This window comes from Epinephelus moara, chromosome 9 (assembly GCF_006386435.1).
Source record: "Epinephelus moara isolate mb chromosome 9, YSFRI_EMoa_1.0, whole genome shotgun sequence".
In the NCBI taxonomy this organism is placed as follows: Eukaryota; Metazoa; Chordata; class Actinopteri; order Perciformes; family Serranidae; genus Epinephelus; species Epinephelus moara.
In genome coordinates, this window is record NC_065514.1 from 9456109 (window position 1) to 9475046 (window position 18938).

The 18938-nt window shown below is 40.2% G+C and overlaps 2 protein-coding genes across 2 annotated transcripts in view; one reads left to right on the forward strand and one right to left on the reverse strand.

Moving 5' to 3' along the window:
- Positions 1-18938, reverse strand: part of vsig8a (V-set and immunoglobulin domain containing 8a) — a 106986-nt gene that overhangs the window by 33348 nt on the left and 54700 nt on the right. The gene's annotated exons all lie outside the window — the stretch shown is intronic.
- The window catches only part of si:ch211-127i16.2 (probable flavin-containing monoamine oxidase A), a 63558-nt gene continuing 48849 nt past the window's right edge, over positions 4230-18938 (forward strand). The window contains exons 1-7 of the mRNA XM_050053168.1: positions 4230-4475; positions 4602-4689; positions 9976-10156; positions 10750-10864; positions 13239-13396; positions 14499-14588; positions 18496-18580. Coding sequence (XP_049909125.1) covers positions 4358-4475; positions 4602-4689; positions 9976-10156; positions 10750-10864; positions 13239-13396; positions 14499-14588; positions 18496-18580 — 835 coding nt within the window. The 5' untranslated portion in view covers positions 4230-4357. The remainder of the gene's footprint in view (positions 4476-4601; positions 4690-9975; positions 10157-10749; positions 10865-13238; positions 13397-14498; positions 14589-18495; positions 18581-18938) is intronic.

The window sequence follows — 18938 nt, forward strand, 5'->3', positions numbered from 1 at the left end:
ATGGTGAATATTTGGTCTGAACTGGGCTTTACATGTTGTTTATCACGTCAAATTATGGAAAAGTTGAACAGGTGGAACTGCTTCTGTAATTTTTTCAAAGTCTTCCATCAGTGGTGGACTTGCTGGATTGTAAGAACACAGCCTTCCACTTTCATTCCTCCAACCACCTTCTTGAAAAGATTGGCATTATGTATTTGCGCATATCCAAAAACTTTGACATCCTTTCATAATGTTTCAGTAGGTGTGTTTGTCTTTTTGACCAGAAATGTGGGCTTTCCTTTTGGGCATGCATCTCTACCCTACAGTCTTGCAAATTGTTGGTGCGTGTACAACGCACCCATGTACAACATACAGCTGACTGTAAACGGTAAAGAGGCTGTATGTTGCAAACTGCGGTTAAAACCCAGTTGAGATGCACATTCCGAATGTGCTGTATACATGTACGAAGAACGCTCCTAATTCACCATATCTCACACCTTAATCCAGAAATGCTACATTTCAAATAAAGCCTAATTCAAAACATCCAAATGGAATATGCTGTTTAAGTGACATCTGTCAGATTTTGAATATTGTCATACTTGGAAAAATAGTGCAATATTAGTTTGTATGTAAATGTAGTCAGTGACTCTGTTTAAGGACTATAAATGTGCTTCTAGTGACTGCCAAAACTCCACCAGACTGCCCGTCTTTCCATCAAAGAGACAAACAAAAGTCTGACAGCAGCTTCTGCTGGCTGGTTAACTCTAAAATCAGCTCAATGTCTGTCTGTGCGACTGAATGATGGTCAGTCAGCCTCCCTCATGTCCCTTGACACCACCCCTTTGTGAATGTGTAAAATTCAGAGGCTAGTGACTGCCCACTGAGCTAGCACGTCCACCTGCTGCAAATCAAAATTAAAACACAAGATTTGCACCTTGGGATAACAGCTATCTGTGACTTAAAACAAAAGTAGGCCAGGGGTGTTAAGTACCCCCATACTTCCTGCGGCCCTATTCGGACCACACCTATGTTCAAACTCCAATTTTGATATCAGCTACACACCTGTAAAGTTCTGTGACTGCATCTTGCAGAGTTGTGACACCATAACAATGACAATATCAGTCCCCAGACACAGACATATCAACACCTGGCAAAGTATTCAAAGCTACTTCTGTGGTAATCTCCGCTACAATAGGTGCCTTTAGGACCACATTTCGCCGTGATGACACACAAACACAGACTCACAAGGTATAAACAATACCAGCCCTGCTGTTGCAGCTGGCAATGAAGATATAAACATGTGTAACCGTTGTGCAATATGAGTTTTTGGCCTTGTCTAAGTAGTTGGACACCATAAACCCCAACATGCCAAGTATGGCTTCTCTGGGAATAATGTTTCTTGAGCTAGAAAACAGCTTCAGTGGAGAAAAATAAACAAAGACACAAGAAAACAGGCGATCCAAGCAAATACAGCAGGGAGTTTCACTGCTTGGATTAATACATGAGTCCTAGAAAAAAACATGCAAGTCTTAATTCTTCCACCAAGCCTTGTTGGCATGCTTTTTATGTTACTGTGTTATAATATCTCATTACACTTTGCGAAAATGAATTCATCAGTTGCTTTTAACATTGATATAATTGTCCTCAGTTTGTAAGCAAGTGAATGAAAATGAACCAGCCAAATGACTCATGGTACTAGTAATTGTTTCATAAGATAGACCACAAAATATACACTTCACTGTTGCGCTCCTTACCTGACTGACATTATATTTGATAGTTTTTATCATGCACGTACAGTACCACTTTGATTTCTAGAGATCCTTTATTTAAAGCTACAATGTGCACTGCCAATAATATCTTTCACCTCCACTGGCCAGACATTTTTTTTTAAACTTTTAAGCCTTGTATTATATACGTTAATTTACTCATAGAAGTTTGCAAAAATGCTATAAAATACTATATAAAAACTATAGAAATGAAGCAAAAAAAGTCAAAAGGAAGGAAAATTTAAGAAAAAATAAAAGCAAATAAACGTTAAGTAAATAAGAGGACGTGGATTCGTACTGTTGCATTGTGACATTTACTTTTTTGTTTGAGTTTGGTTAAAGCAACTATTACCTTTCTTGCATTTCACACAGCCTCCAAAAGGCCTACTCCCCCCTCCTCCATTACGTCCTCATTACGTCTATGATAGATGTATGCGTTGGCAACGTAACGTTAGATACACGGAAGAGGAGAGCGAGTGTAACGTTACAACCAAGACAGTCAAACACAACCCTGGAGTTTTAAAACTCAACCGGAGTCAGTGACAACTGATAAGTTTTAGAATAAGGTTACAGTGCTAACGTTAGATAGTATCAATCAATCAATCAATCAATCAATCAATTTTATTTATAAAGCCCAATATAATAGTATAATAGTAGCGTTAACGTTACTAGTAAGTGGAAACGCACAAGGAAGATAACGTTAATGTTTCAGAGCCTACGCTACAGTAGGCTAACGTTAGCCATTAGCAACTGGATGCTGTGTTGTCATATAACGTTATATGTTATATTAGAAGCAAACTAAACATAACGTTACCTGTCCTGCACGGTCAAATGCAACCCCGCAGTTTTGAAACGTATCTGGGGTCAGTGATGACTGATGAGTTTTATAATATAACGTAAACGCTAACGTTAGATAGTACTGGTGACTGGCAACAAACAAGACGGTAGGCTAACCATTAGCTGTGTTGTCATTTATAATGTTATAGCCTATGTTACATTAGAGGCAAATTAAAAATACCTGTCCAGCAGAAACTCTGCGAGTGGTTACGTCAGTCGGAGGCCTCTACATGGGGAAGACAGATAGGACGCTCGGCCAATCATTGCATTTGGTCCGAACGCAATGATTGGTCGGAGTTTTCTTAGAACCATATGAGGATGGTACAATTAGGAGTTTTTATCTCTGGTGGAATTCACTTACATTTTAGTGTGCCATCAGCTTATTAATAGCATTTTGACCTAAACAAAGAAAAGCTTAAAACTTCTAGAAAGGTAAGTGTTGCTTTAATAATGGGCCTACAACATTATTTCTAGTGAGTGGGTGGCCATCCTTTAATGTTGTTCTCCATAGTTTGAGTTCTTTTCAATTTCTCACTCACACTCACTCACTCACACACGCACACAACACTTACTTTAGTACATTCTGTCTGCTTGTCCATTTTCCTGTGGAAGACACATCCTCTCTGAGCTGATGTCCATTGTTTCCCCCCTGTAACTAAAAGAATATTTTCTAAGTATGAGTGTCTACAATCTTCAGGGATTACTTCCAGTGCTGCAGTCATTAAGATTCATTTGCAGGGATATCTCCAGAGCATGATTTATGAAAAGACACACTAGAAAGTTTAGAAGTTCATCATCATATAAAAAAAAGCATACAAGTAGTTTGCAGACAGTTCTCAGCACTTCCTCCAGCAGGCTGCTGTTAGCTCCTAATTTATTTTCACCATTCGGTTTGGGGTTAAAAAATAACGGTCATTTATTCTATTGGATTAATTTTCCGTCATGTTGAATTCTAAGTATGTTCTCCAGGCTGCTATTTATTTTTAATGTATACTGTACTGTGTTGTGTCATACTGGCAACAGCTTGATAGAATTTTGCTTCTGATTTACTATTAATTACTCCACTCTGTTCATCAATTATTAATGGGTGATGGTTGTTCTTTAAGTATGTCCCAGTTGGAGATTTTCAATACAAAATCTTATATAATTAATAACTGCGACTCATAATGCTAGTACAAATATATTGCTTAGGCACAGAATAACTAAATTACTACATATTAATTTTATTGATAATTTAAAATCGGTATTTTGAACACATATGTGATCCAGGAAATGACGACCTGATTTCTTAGTAAGCTACGATTCAGTTTTTGTTTTGTTTTTTATTGTCTGTAATGGTCTGTTGTGTGTCTGCACCGTTGTTTAATGTGCTGCTTTCTGTCACAGCCAGGACACTCTTATAAAGGAGGTTTTTAATTTCAGTGGAGCTTTTCCTGGTAAAATAAATGTTAAATAAAATAAATAAATAAATCTCTACGCTTTTTTGAAAGACAAAAAGAATACAGACGACTTTATTTCATCTCTACTGTTCAGAAATCAAAAGCCTTCTCCTGGCTTTTATTGCGCTGTCGATTCTTTGCCAAGTAGGTCACAAGCTCAGTTGTTCACAGTTCCAAAGTGCACTATTATGAAAGCAGCCCAGGCCTTGCAAGATAACCTAATAGATAAGAAGAGGAAAAGGGGAATACAAGTTGGGTCTCTGTTTCTGACTCCACAGTTTACCAGCACCAGTTAAGTTGGCACAAAAAAAACGTAGTAGTCACTTGAGCTTGAATATGACTGCAGAAATTTGGGACGTTATTATTGTTGGCGCGGGACTATCTGGACTGAGTGCGGCTCATTTGCTCAGAAAAAGGAATGCCAAGTTGAGAATACTGATATTGGAAGGAAAAGGTTTGTAAAATTGAGAGCAAATGGTAACCTGAGAAAGTGAGTCATTCTGTACTGGATTCATTTTGCTGTGAAGCTGCTGAAAATAGGTATGCCTCTCACTGAATCATGTCTCGTGTTTCCGTGCAGATCGGGTGGGAGGTCGCACAGTGTCCACTGAAATACCGGCAGCCAATGGTGTTGATCGCTGGGATTTTGGAGGGCAGTGGGTAGGACGGTAAGGCTGATCAAAAACTACAGGAATAACAGAGAGGAAACTAAAACAAGTCACGCTAATGTAACATTTTGAGTGTCACCCAGGTGGAGATAACAAGGGTATTAGATTGAATAATTATGTCTAACATGGATTTTCTAGTTTACAAGAACAGAAAAAGGGAACAATTTGTTCAGGAACTTGTTTTGTTTGTAACACTGAAAAACCATTTAGTAGCAATTGAAATGCAGCTGAGTAGCACTGTACATGAGACAAATATAAAATCTGTGATTCTGGAGCAAGCTGCTAGTTTACTACTGACAGTCAGTCAGATATTAAGAATAGCTGAATAGATTTCTAATGAGTGTTAGATGGATAAAAGGACACTATGACGAATACAGGGTTCATATCAATTATAGGGATGCTCCGAATGTCCGGCCGATAATCAGTAAAAATACACGATCAGGAGATTGGGATTAATGCTTTCTAGTCACTGATAAGTGTCTGTGTGTAAGGGCCCTGACACACCAAGCCAATGGCTGGCCGTCGACCAATGTTGAGTCGTCTTTCGCCCTAGTTTTTGCAGTGTGTCTTGCACCGTTCGCATTAGCTGGCACCTTGTCGGCTTTTTTCAGCCAATTGAGCATGTTTAATCAGAACTGGAGACAGTGGAGCTTGTTATATGAGGAAAAATACTTTTTTAGTCATTGAGCTCTTTAGCAGTAACGGTTCATAGCGGTCTGTGTTATAGTGCGCTGGTGCACAGTAAATATCCTTTGTTCTTTCAACACAGGGTCGTGTTGTTAATGTGCTAATTGGCTAACTAGCGTCTTGAATCTGGCCCCGACACACCAAGCCAACGGTTGGCCGTTGATCAATGTTGAGCCATGTTGAGCCCTAGTTTTTGCAGTGTGTCTTGCAGCGTTAACACTACTTGGCACCTTGTCAGCTTTTTTCAGCTGATTCAGCATGTTATATCAGCACTGGAGACTGCAGAGCTTGTTGTGTGAGGAAATATACTTTTTTAGCCATTGAGCTCTCTAACAGAAGCTGTTCATAATTGTTTGTTATTGTGTGCTGGCGCACGGTAGATATCCTTTTTTCTTTCAACACTGGGTTGTGTTGTTAATGTGCTAATTGGCAAACTTGCGTCTTGAATCTGGCCCTGACACACCAAGCCAATGGTTGGCCGTTGATCAATGTCAAGCCGTCTTTCGCCCTAGTTTTTGCAGTTTGTCTTGCAGCATTCACACTAGTTGGCACCTTGTCAGCTTTTGTCAGCGGATTGAGTATGTTAAATCGGCATTGGAGATGGTGGAGCTAGTCAGTGAATGAAATCATTCTGATAAGCAAGTCTGCCCAGTGCATGAGAAGTGAAAAAGGAAAAGGAAAGCAAACGACAAATGTCAAGAGGCAGTGAGATCAAAACAAACTTTTTATATGAGGAAAAATACTTTTTTTAATCATTGAGCTCTTTAGCAGAAACTGTTCATAATAGTTTGTCATTGTGTGCTGGTGCACGGTAAATATCCTTTGTTCTTTCAACACTGGGTTGTCGTTGTTTGTTAATGTGCTAACTGGCTAATTAGCATCTTGAATCTGTCCTGTTGGTCTTGCGGTTTCCCTTTTGAATAATGAATACAGACTACTGCCGCCTGCTGCTACAAAGAGTTAGCTCATCTTGTGCTGACACATAACGTACATGCTGTTTGGCCTTTGCCTGTAGTCTTTGCAGTGTGTTCAAGTGCAACTTTTTGGCCGAGAAACAGGTAATGTGAGGAGATGCAACAGTTTGCCTTTGTTGCTACTAATTCTTTGGTGTCAGTTTGGTGTGTCTGGGTGAAAGAGAGAAAAAATGACATCGATTGCAGTAAGCAGATGAGAAAGAGTGATTGGAGCAGAGGAGAGTTTAAGCTTAGCGATGCAGATATCAAACTAATGTACAACAGACTTTACAGTTTGTGTGCTACTAAATGTGACAGCTCCTCAGGACGAGCAAAAGTTTCCTGTGTATTGTGTCACAGAGTAGAGTGACGAGGGTTAGCTCTGATGAGAGTACCAACTCTGGACGGAACAAAGTGTCTCCCTTGTGACCACAGTTTTGGGAGCCAAAGCAGGAAAAGCCAACAGTAGGTACTGTTTTGCTATTATCTTACTACAACTGAACTCCCACCACTGCAGCAAGCAGCATAGACTTAAACAGGATTTATTCTTCAGTGTCGAATGGATGCCGTGACCTATGCCTTAACCTACGCCTTAGCCTGACGTGCACCTCCCCAGAACTGTAACTACACATCGCAGCGACGCAGTCCTCATGTCTATTTCTGTAAGCTAAAAAAACATTTCCCTCAGTGGAAATTAAGCTTTTATTTACTTCTATTTCACAGTTATAACACAAGAAATTGTGAAGACAATAAAGCCACAAAAAAGCATTTTTAGTCTTGTGTGTGATTTATCCTGGCTTCATATCAAAATCTCCACTATGCGCTAGCAGGGTCCAAAACTAACACTCGCAACTCGACAATTACGGGTAGATTTTGTCTCTGGCTGGTAAACTTTTAAGACCACTTGCCACTCTGGTGAGTTATTTTTTTACCAGCGAAAAATGCATTTTTTGTTACTGGAGAACGATGCTGGTATCGGCTGGTTTCCTGGCAGAGTAATGTGTATTTCAGGCAGAGACGATCTTTGGTCACGTAAGTGCGTCAGTCATGACGTCATCACAGCGCGCCAAGGTGGATAGCAGTTGTTGTTAGTAGGCTCGTTCGAGATGAACTGCGCCTCGCCTGGAAAGTAGACGAGAGCAGGCGGCCGCAGCGGGGGGCGGTGACAAAAACCTGCGGTAAAGTCGGACAGTTTCCCGACAGTTTGCAGCAGCCTTCAGTCCGTACAGGAAGTCACAGACACACTTACATCCTGTCTGGAATGATGTCAATTCACTAAAAAAGTGATCAGACCCATATCCGTTTGTTTTCAGTCTCCAGTTGTTTTAATTATGATAGATTAATTTATTAAAAAGCTTTGCAGGTAATCCGTAATTTATGTTCATGGTTTATCCTCCATTTGATATGAATTCTCCTGTAAATCAGCATCATATCAGTTTGACCTGCCCCTTCAACTACAGGGGCTAAATAAACAGTGTTTGACTATAAGGTTCATATTTTCAGAGGAAAAAAATACAAGACAACAGCTTTCATTAAGGCTCAGTCAGATACAGTCAGGGCTTCACATCTGTACAGATGTTATTTTAAGAATCTTCACATCCCACTGACCACAAGTCTCTGTGTTGCTAAATACTTCAATAATTAAAAGAGTTCAGTGTTAATATACAGTAGACTCTGTATAGTTTATGATGAATGTATTTAGTCTCTGACGACTAAACTTCAACATCAGTCATGTTTTCTGTTCACAGAATAAACCTTCAAATCAGACAAATACAATCTTAATCTCTAAAAATCCACAAAAATGAAAACTTTACCTAAAACGTCATCTTGTTGAGTCGACATCTAAACCAATCAGCTGTTAGATCAGGTGAGAGCCAGGCGGTGCAGTCGGTGGAGAGCAACTGCAGCGCCTGGCTCTAAAAACTGCGGCCGCCTCACTCTCACAGTTTTAGCGCCGTCCACTTTCGTAATACATCAGAGCAAGTCGGGATGAAGTCGGACACAAAACTAACCAGCATGCATTGTGCGCCGATCGCCGGTGATCGAATCTGCGCAGGCCTGTCTCATCTCAAACGAACCTAATGTACCTCCATGCTCTGAACCCCCGTAGAAGAAGAAGTAGTAAGAAAAAGTATCATGTGGCGATGCTGGCCAGCACATTGCGGAGCCTCCCGTAAAAAAACAAAAAAACTAAAGCAAAAGAACCTGCTGAGGCTAAGATTTTACCAACCGATGACCAAGAGACGGAGATTAATGTTGCTGCTGCTCCCGCTCCCGCCGCCACCACCGCCGCCACCCCCCAGTCTCATCCACCGGCAGCATTAAGGGACTTGACTTTTTTTTCCCTTGAAATTATTATTATTTGGTTGGCTGGTAAAATATCTGCCTGGCTGGTAAAAAAAAAAAAGTTAGTTTTGGACCCTGTGCACTAGGCTAATTAATACAATGTGAAATGCCATAGGCTTTTGCTAACAATGTTAGCATGTTCTATTTCTTTGGAAAACGTGTTTATAAGACAGTTGTTTTGTCGGTGAACCCTGTGAGTTGTAATGGGACCCAACAAATGGCCTGTATAGCTGCCAATTAAAAAAAAGATTTAAAAAAACGCACATGATCGGAGTATCTAAAATGTATTGTGAAAAGAACAAAATTGGGATCTGTATTGTTAAATGTTGTGCTTGTAGGCTGGTACTGTAGTCCCAAGGCCTTTGACTGCAATTTGCATGCTGCTGTGCTGCTGATTATATTACAAACTAGTGCTGCAACGTGTTTATCTACTACCTATGTTAGTGCATAGAATTTATGTAAGAATGACGTGCATATGTATGCAGAAATTATATTCATTTAGTTTGATTATCTATAATAATGTGAAATAATATGTTTTTCCAGTGGACCCCAGGAATAGTAGCTGTTGCGCTGGTAAGAGGAAATAGAGTTCATGGCTATACATAGCTGACAGTCAGGCATGTAGAAAGTAATGACATTTTTCTATCTTTTCAGATCTTTGCATGTGCTCAATCTCGCTTCTCTTTCAGCCACAGTAATGTATCTATTTTCACTATCTCATGGGACCATTGTGTTCCAAGTTTTCTAATCTAACAACCTGAAGTAACTTGCCGTACATTCAAACCACCAAATTACTCATACGTTTCAGAGGACTTATTGTACAGCAACCCTGAAGCTGAAGTCCTTCTTGAAAAAGGATGTTTGAGAAATTGCAGTCGTGATTCAGAACACTTCACAGAGTAACAAAATAACAAGCTCTCACATTTATATCTAGGAGCTGTCTAGCTTGTAGGTTACAACCTGTGGTTCTTCTTGGCAAGAGAACAGTTCAAAAAGGGAATGTGTGAAGTGCATTGTTCAAGAGCACTTTGATGACAGTTTAATTGAAAGAGGAGAGGGCATCTCTCAGGTGCTTCGTGTCTACATTTCAGCAGTTTTTTCCCCAGTTGTTCAAGCACTCACTCAAGCAGTGTTGTATTCTCAAGCCCACTTCTCGAAACTCAGAACAAATTCATTTATGATTATGTATCAGCTCTGTTATAGCGTTATAGAATGATATACAGTGTGTTAAAATCCTACAGTAAATCCTGAATCACTGTAAAAATATGCAACATAAAAAATGGCTTCCTCTCTCTGTCAGAACCCAAACACACATCTTGGAGCTTATAGAGGAGCTTGGCTTAGAGACCTACCAACAATTCAATATTGGCAAGAAGGTGCACCACATGGGAGGGCCAGGTGCCAAAGTTCGCACCTACAGAACCAGTATTCCTGCTCTGTCCCCAGTGGTGCTAATGGATCTTACCCAGCTCCTGTGGAAGGTGAGGCAGCAGACTTACACAGCAATATTCTGTACTTCCCACCTTGTTCAATCAGAGCAGAGTAGAATACTTATGTCTGATAAGGATCAGCTAAATACCCCCTACTCTCAGTGGACAACTATAATATAAAGCCGAGGAATGGTTTAATTAATTTCCTGTTGCATGTATACCAAGAATATGATGATACACAGCATATTTCAGCAGATATACAGTATTTCTTCAGAGGCCAGTTTTACAACCCTATATTCATATAATCAGCTTTATTATCCAATATCCTTGCTATGCTGGGAATCAGTGAGAAGTCCCAAATGGATATGGTAATGGTATTTTATATTTATATTGCTGTGTGCTTTTGGATTGATAGGACAAGAGTATATTTATCACACAACAAAGTACCACAAAATCTCCTGCTCAAGATAAGTGCTTAAAGTAGCAGTGGGAGGTAGAAAATGTGGGGGGAAAGCCCTGTCAGAATCATGTTTGGCAGCCTCCAACTATTGTTTTGTTTTTATCTGTATCAATGGGATGCTTTTGGCTCTCAGTGGTAAAGCATCATGTGTGGGCGTGTTGTGGTGACTGTACTTTGCACTCAGATTGACAGATTGTGTGCCACAGTATGCGTTGAGGATCCTTCGAGGACTCCCAACGCTGTTGAGCTGGACTGTATGACCCTGCACTCATACATTGAGCAACACGCGTGGACTACAGGTCAGGGTTAAAAGTAGCTTTAAATATAACTCCCTTTATTTTCCTCAACTGAGCATGCTGACTTCAGTCTACTTTGTGTGAATCTTGTACAAGGTTTGTGATGGATGCTACTGTATGTTCCATACAAATCTAAACCTTCAGCAGAGACAAAAAACATTTGGTTAAAAAAAATCAACTACAAACTAGACACTTTACTTACATGTTTGTTGTATTTTATGAAACAATTACAAGTTGACAGTAATAGTAGCATCTCTTTGAGGTTGTGATGCTCAATGTTAAAAAAACAAAAGAGAAAGAAATGAAGATGAATAAAAGCTGAGGTCCAGTTTGTCTCTGATCCTTAGCAGTCTCGGCAAAGTAAATGTAAAAATGGTAGCTCATATAATAGCAGTTGCAAAACTAATAAGTTCTCAGTGTAGCAAGTGTAATGTGGGTCACCATCTTAGTTTAGCACATTAGCATGCTGACAATTGCTAACGTGCAAATTAACTAAAGCCCTTTTCCCACTGGACAAAAAAAATCCACTTACACCCAGTAACATCTGGCTTTTTTGTATTTAGTGGTAATAGCTATAATCAGCATTTACTTCCAAGACAGTAGCCACAAGTATTTATGGGCTCCAACTCCAATCAGCTTCAATCAGCAGTGATGGAAATATGGAACCCAGGTGGGCACCCTTTACTGGCTCTATGCAATGACTGGCCACCAGAAAAAATATTTCCAAAAATGTCTGTATCCATCCAAGCAGTGCTTGAACATAGATCAAAATTGAGTGGGCAACCAGTTTGAGAAAGAGGCTTCATTTTAAGAGATAAATTAAACAAAGTAACCCCAGTTAACATTTTGACTGGCCTCCACGCTGCTTTCTACTTTTTACTTAACTGTTTTCGGGCCTTTCTGTGACATTGAACATGACGCATCACATAAACATGTATATGGCTCTGCTCTACTGGCAATGGGAAAGCACTCTATTGCTTATTTTCAATGGTTTTCACCCACACAAATTGTGGTGGAAAAAGGGCAAAACTAACTAAAAGCCGAAGTACAGCTTAAGCCTAGTTCACATTACACGATTTTCACAGCGATTTTGACGTCGCAGAGGATCTGGAGAGCCACCTTGGGTTTGAGGTGAATCGGCAGATACTCTGCCATGACGAGTCCTCATGTATGAACAAGCCTACAAGCAAGTCACCCCCTCGTCTGTAACTGGGACTGGATATCTGGCATGCTAGAAAACTGGAGAAGTGTGACACCACTGACAAAGAGCATCAGCCAATGAGAGGCGGGATATGTCCCACGTCAGCACGCAGGAGAACGGAAGAAATTAGCCGCGACTTTGGGCTTGTTTTTTTGTAAAGTCACTTACAAATATTGGTAGTCGCGGGTTGCGGTTTTTTGGGTTTGTTTCTAAAGTGGAGTTGCTTATTTGGGCTTGCTCTCTAAACGTCGCTTTTCTCTACATATATATATCCGTCGCTTCTTTTTGGCTTGTTTCTCTCCCCAGATCTGGCAACACTGACAAGCCAGCCGGCCAGGAAGCAACAACAACAATGGCGGCGTCCACAGGATCATGGGAAGCGCGTTGTGTTCGGACCCAGGCCCTGGAGGCAGATATGACTCAACACTGAGAAGAATATCCATGCCTTTACGATGTGTCGTCTCCAAGTTAAAAAACGTAGTTTGGTGACGTCATTGCGTTATCTGGGGCTTTGAGAAATCTTGTGGTGTGCACACACAGGTCGTAACGTAGTTGGCGAGACTCCCTTTGACAGAAACACACGTCGCCAGGTATGAACACTCAAAAGATTACGATAGTCTCCGCGACGCAAAATCAAGGTGAAAATCGTGTAATGTGAACTAGGCTTAAGGCTAACTGGAATATCATTAATTTCTCTGGACTTTGGTCATAAACTAAAGTATAAATTATCACAGATACAAAGTAATTAGCATCTGGAAATATTCAAAGTCTATACCAAATTTCATGACAGCCCATCCAATATTCGTTGAGATATTTCAGTGTGGTTCAAAGTGATTTGTTGTCAGTACAAAAAATGTTTAAGTATAGATTGTTACTCATGCTTAGATTTTTATGTCAAACCAAATACATCACAGCACCCGATTTATTTACCTGCAGACTAAAAAGGCATTTACATTTGACAAGATAGTTATAAAACGTATCCTCATCCTCTCAGTTGTCTCTTTGTTAACAATACCCTGTCTGAAGTTTAGGAAATGGTCAATGGTAAAGTGGTAGATCTTCATGCAGTAGTTCGCTATATGGTATGCAGCTTTGCAGAATACTGTCATTGCATGGGGATACATAACTACTGCATGTGTGAGAGCTCAGTATATATTCATCACTCCTTTCTGCCAGAACTCAAAGAGGAGATGGGACTGTGTAGCAGGTCTGTCCTTGGCATGGAGCCATCCCAGATGTCTTTTCTATTCTTCCTCATGTATGCTGCAGCAGCTGGAGGGCTACTGCCACTGCTGGAGAGCACTCCAGGGTCTGCTCAAGAGCTCAAGATAAAGGTACGCAGCTCATATCCTTCCCCTGACTGCATATTGTTGACTTGAGTGCTTTTTCAAAACTGGAGACTGCATTGGATTTCTTCTTTACACTAATAAGACTTAGCAACCAGCCCTTCAACAAAGTCTGCACATCTCGTTCGAGCCCTGTCCCAACAAACATATTGCCTTTCTTTGTCCTCCACACGTCATCGATTGGCACAGTTTAAACACTTGGAGCTGTGGTCTCATATTGGATTTTCCTATTTTCTATGAGTTCCCTCAGCATGAAAGTTATGGTTCCATACCGGCCTATTTTTGAGCTATTGCTTCTGAACATTCTTTCTTCTCAGAGTGGTGGACTGCAAAAAGGGCTGAAGGCCAAGAAAAGAAAAATAGAATATGGCAACAAAGCTTTTCTAGTTCCAGACTTGTATTTGTGCATTAGCACATTTTCTCCACTTTTTTTTTTCATCTGCAGCAATTTTCTTACCATGGCATTTCACCTGTATTACTTGAACACTGTGGGCATTACAACACCGCAGATGCAGTAAAAGCAGCATGAAATATGTGGAATCTTATCAGGTGTAGATAATAAGGACTAAAGGCTAACAGAGGTACAACTCATCTCTGCGATATGTTATCTTGTTTTGTTCTTTAAGGAGATTTTGAATATATTTTTATCTAAAATTTTAGATTAAAATCAGTACTCCTTTAGTTTTATTTTGTCTTGTTTTTATGATTTTTATAAATGGGTTCTTATGATTTAGAAAAAGCCACACTGTAAACAAGTTTCAGCAACTGGATTAAAGCAGCTCCCACAATTTCCTGGCTATTCCAAGAACAGCTCGGACACTGTTTCCAGAAAAACACATTGCTGATGATTTTTTTTTAATGTTAATTTGTAATGTATTTATTTTTATTCATTGCACTGAGGTGTCAGCGGCGTCCTGGAGGCAGATATATAAAAATATTGGCTTATATAATTGAAATATCTGGATGGCTGGTTGGACACCACCAGGAGGTTTTGGGTTTAGTGATTTGGGTGAAGAAACCCTTTAACTCCAAGCACTGTGCCCATCCAGGGTATCAATAGATTGTAAATGTAGTATCTGTCTCTCCACAGGGAGGCACCCAACAGCTTTCACAGTGTCTGGCAGAACGTGTTGGGTGGAAGAATGTCCGGCTGGGTTCTGCTGTGACGGCCATATGGCAGGTAGAGTACAGTAACAGCTCACTCAGGGATTGATGAGGCGCGACACAGAGATAACAGCTTCCTCAGTGGGGAAACAGGCCGTCTCCTGTGAAGGCACTGTCTGTTCCGCCTGACTGTCTTCCTTATCCACAGCTGAGAGACCAAGAGGGCTCTATGAACCCTTAAGTGTAGGGCTTTACCCAAATATACCGTTAAATTCTACTGTTCATGTATTCATTGATTGTTAGCGGATAGAAAACTGAATTGTGATTACAGTATGAAAAAATCTAAAATGTGATTAGTGGATTGGTATTTAGAAAACTAAATTAAATACCAAAGTCTCTCAGTTTGGAGAATGTTATTGGACTCTGCATTTGCTAAGAAGTTCCAAAGTAGAGCTGAACTGTTTTAGTCGATCGACAAAAAAATAACTAACAACAATCTTAATCATCAATTTGTCATTTATGTCATTCATCAAGCAAAAACTCCAATAATCAACTGGTCATAGCCTCTAAAAAGTGTGTATTTGGTGCTTTTCTGGTTTACATCACAGTAAATTGAACATATTTAGGTTCTGGCCATTTGGCGGGATAAAATAATTAAACTTAAGATTGTAAGGAAAATATTTTCTGACCCTTAATCGATTTATCAATTAGTCAATCAACAGAAAATGAATCTTTGACTAGCTTAACAATTGATCAATTAACTGTTAAAACAATTTTGGGAGCAAAAGTGCCACAAAAACTTGAATTTGAATTTCCCTCCTGGGATGAATAAAGATCTATCCATCTATCCATCCATTCATCCCTCCATCCATCAAAAATCACAGGTTCTTGCCCTTCAAGATTCTCAGTCATCCAGGTCATGGTAATCCTAAGTGCTAATATCGTAGGCAACTGGACTTGCATTTCTTGAAGATGTTTCGCCTCTCATCCAAGAAGCTTCTTCAGTTCTAAATGACAGAACTGTTGTATGTAATTGTCCACACCAAGGACAAAACACCCAGACATAAGCAGAGTAATGAAGTGTATGCAGTTCAGTGCAACCAGGAATGCACAGATTTATACATTGGGGAGACAAAACAACCACTCCACAAGCGCATGGCACAGCACAGGAGAGTCAGCACCTCGGGTCAAGACTCGGCTGTCCACTTACATCTACAGGAGAAGGGACACTCCTTTGAGGACAGCAATGTGCACATCTTGGCCAGGGAGGAAAGATGGTTTGAAAGAGGAGTAAAAGAAGCCATCTACGTCAAGCTGGAACGACTATCGTTAAACAGAGGGGGTGGCTTATGACACTACTTATCCCTCACCTACAATAGTCTTGGGATCCCTCCCCAGACAACTTCACACCCATTCACCCCTGGTCCCACATGACCCTAACGACTCACATGGTGGCCAGGTGGGTCAACGACTCACATTGTGACCTTGACAACTCTGAAACTAAGAGCTCAAGTGACCCCTACGACTCTGCAAGGGTTCCCACTCACACAGGGTTTATAGCCTGCAACTTTGTACCAGACATTTAAAATTGAAGAAGCTTCTTGGATGAGAGGCAAAACGTCTTCAGGAAATGCAAGCATGTCCAGTTGCCTACGATATTAGCACTTACGGTTTTCTTAGTTTTGAATACAGTTGAAGGAGATAAAAGGACAGTAAAGTTTAAGGGACTGTTCACCCGAAAATCAAAACATGTATTTTTCCTGGTACCTGCATTGCTATCAATCAGTCTAGATTATTTTGGTGTGAGATGCCGAGTGTTGGAGATATCGACCGTAGAGTTGTCTACCTTCTCTTGAATACAATGGAACTACATGGCACTCAGCTTGTGGTGCTCAAAGCGCCAACTCAACAGCAATGTCTCTCTCCAGAAATCATGATCCAGTTATTCAAGATAATCCACAGACCTTGTTGTGAACAGTTTCATGTTGGAAGAGGTTTCTTTCAAACAAGCTTCACCCATGAGTCAAATCACCATGCAGGAGGAAGCGTGCATCTAATGCTAGCTCACCTAGCACAGCTGAGCTAGCTAATATTATAGCTCAGCTGAGGAGGACGGCATTAATGTTTACATCTGAGGCTGTCACAAGCAAGAGCCTCTCATTCATGAGTAGATGCACGCTTCCTTCTGTGTAATGATACCGTTGGTGGGTGCAGTTAACAGGAAAATTGTTCCTACATGAAACTGCTTACAACAAGGTCTGTGGATTATCCTGAGTAACTTGGTCATAATTTCTGTTTTTAAAAAAGTTTTTTTTAGCTTTGGACACCACAACCCGAGTGCCATCTCTACATAGTTTCATTATATTCAAAAGAAGGCAGACAAAACAAGCTATTTCAAGAGGGTACATTGTGTTCTGGGAAACTGTGATATGGATTTTTCACATGTATGTTTGTTTTATAGAGCAAAATATTAAACAATTTACCTGGAAATTAACCAGTGATGAAAATAACTGTTAGTTGCAGCCCAATGCACTTAATAATTTAATTGATTAATCAATATCATGGAAAAATAATAACATTATTTATGCTAAAAATAATAATAATTAATTGCAGTCCTACTCCCAAGTACACTAATTAAAAAAAGAAAAGTATCATGTACAGAAAGCTATCACCTATCCCAGCATGCATTGGGTGAAAGGAAGGACACACCCTTGACATTTTGCCAGTCTATCACACGCCTAACACCTATTGACAGACAAATACACACACATCACATTCACAGCTACAGGCAATTTAGAGTTTCCAGTTCAGAGCATCCAGAGGAAACCCACAGAGGCTCAGGAAGCACATGCACACTTCACACAGCCGTCCCGGTAGGCTTCACACCCAGGACCTCCTTGCTGCGAGGCAATAGTGCCATGCACATACAAATCACAACATATAAAATCAGCATCTTGGCCTCCTTGAGACTTTGAGGAAAGCTTGTCAAAATTCGATGAGCTAGGAGACCTTTCAATTTGAAGGGTTGTTACAGTGACACTGGATGATGAACTCCTGATTACAGAGAGGCTTCACTGTTTTAATCCTCGTGAATAAAAGTATTTTTTAAAATAATCCTAAGGTTACAAGGGAGCCAGTCAAGAGAGCTAAAAATACAATACATTTACTGCCTAATTTTCAGCATCCAAAAATATCTAGCTGTTTTTCCCGTCTCAGAGGATAAGAGCTTTCTATGTTGTACAGTGACGTTCTGTGGTGGGCGAGTTTTAATTATCACCAGAGGCTTAAGTTTAGTGCATGTGAGACCAAGGGAGCTTGCATACAGGAGCACCGCAGCTTTTAAGAAACCATACAGCAGAACATCTTACCATCACAATGTCATTTAACTGCCTTTTAGAGTTTATTTTACCGCATAATTTGCATAAATTACGACAATATTTCTTTGTCTAAGCTTAGCATCCGTGAAAATACAAAACACAATCTACAGTAATGAAATTAATCAGTTTCATTTATAAAACTCAGCCTCTTGAATAAATATCTGCTCTGAAAATTATTTTCCTTCACTGTTAAATACATAATTAATTAAAAAGTAGCGTGTCTGGATACATTTACTCAACATTTACAAAACCTTCGTTGTAAATCAATTTTCTCACAGGCTCAAAGTTCATGTATAGACATATAAAATGGTTGCACTGACAGAAACAGAAATAGACTTTCAAATATGCACAGTTAGATACTCCTACACAGTTAAATACTTATGAAAATATAATGTCAGCTACTGTAAAGAGGAAATGTAAAGTAATTCAATCCAGTTGAATACAGATTGTGCAACCATATTTGGGAGGAAAAAAAGTGTGTCCATAATCAGTCAGGAAATAACACTTATAAATAGCCTCACCACACCACAGATGATGTGATGTACTAACAATCTGTGCAACTTGCTTATTAAATAAAGCTGTATATCTGTTTATATGTTTCAACAGGATGCTGAGTGGGCCAGGGTGACGACCATCGCCAACACCTTCTTGTGCAGAGCTGTGATCGTCACCTGCCCCCCTCATTTGGCAGGTCAGTGTGCGTCTCCCACCTCTGTCGACTCGCTAAATGAAATTCTCACTGATGCAGAAGGCAAATATCCTCCTCTCCCACTACGTCAGTCAAATGTGGCAAACTGTGCATCCATGCAGATAAATCTTTGATTTTTGTAAATCTTTTTGGCTCTGGGGTGTGGCAGTCACTTTGGTTGAAGTAAATTCAGTCTGAGGTCGGGCCACGGGCTGAGGAATTGCCTGGGCTGGATTTTGAACCAGAGCAAGAGTTCGGGCCAAAACTTTAACTAGGGGCTAATGGGACATTCGTTATGGTCGGCGGTGGGAAGCTGGAAGTGACAAACACGTCATTACCGACTTCTCTGCAACAGAGCAAC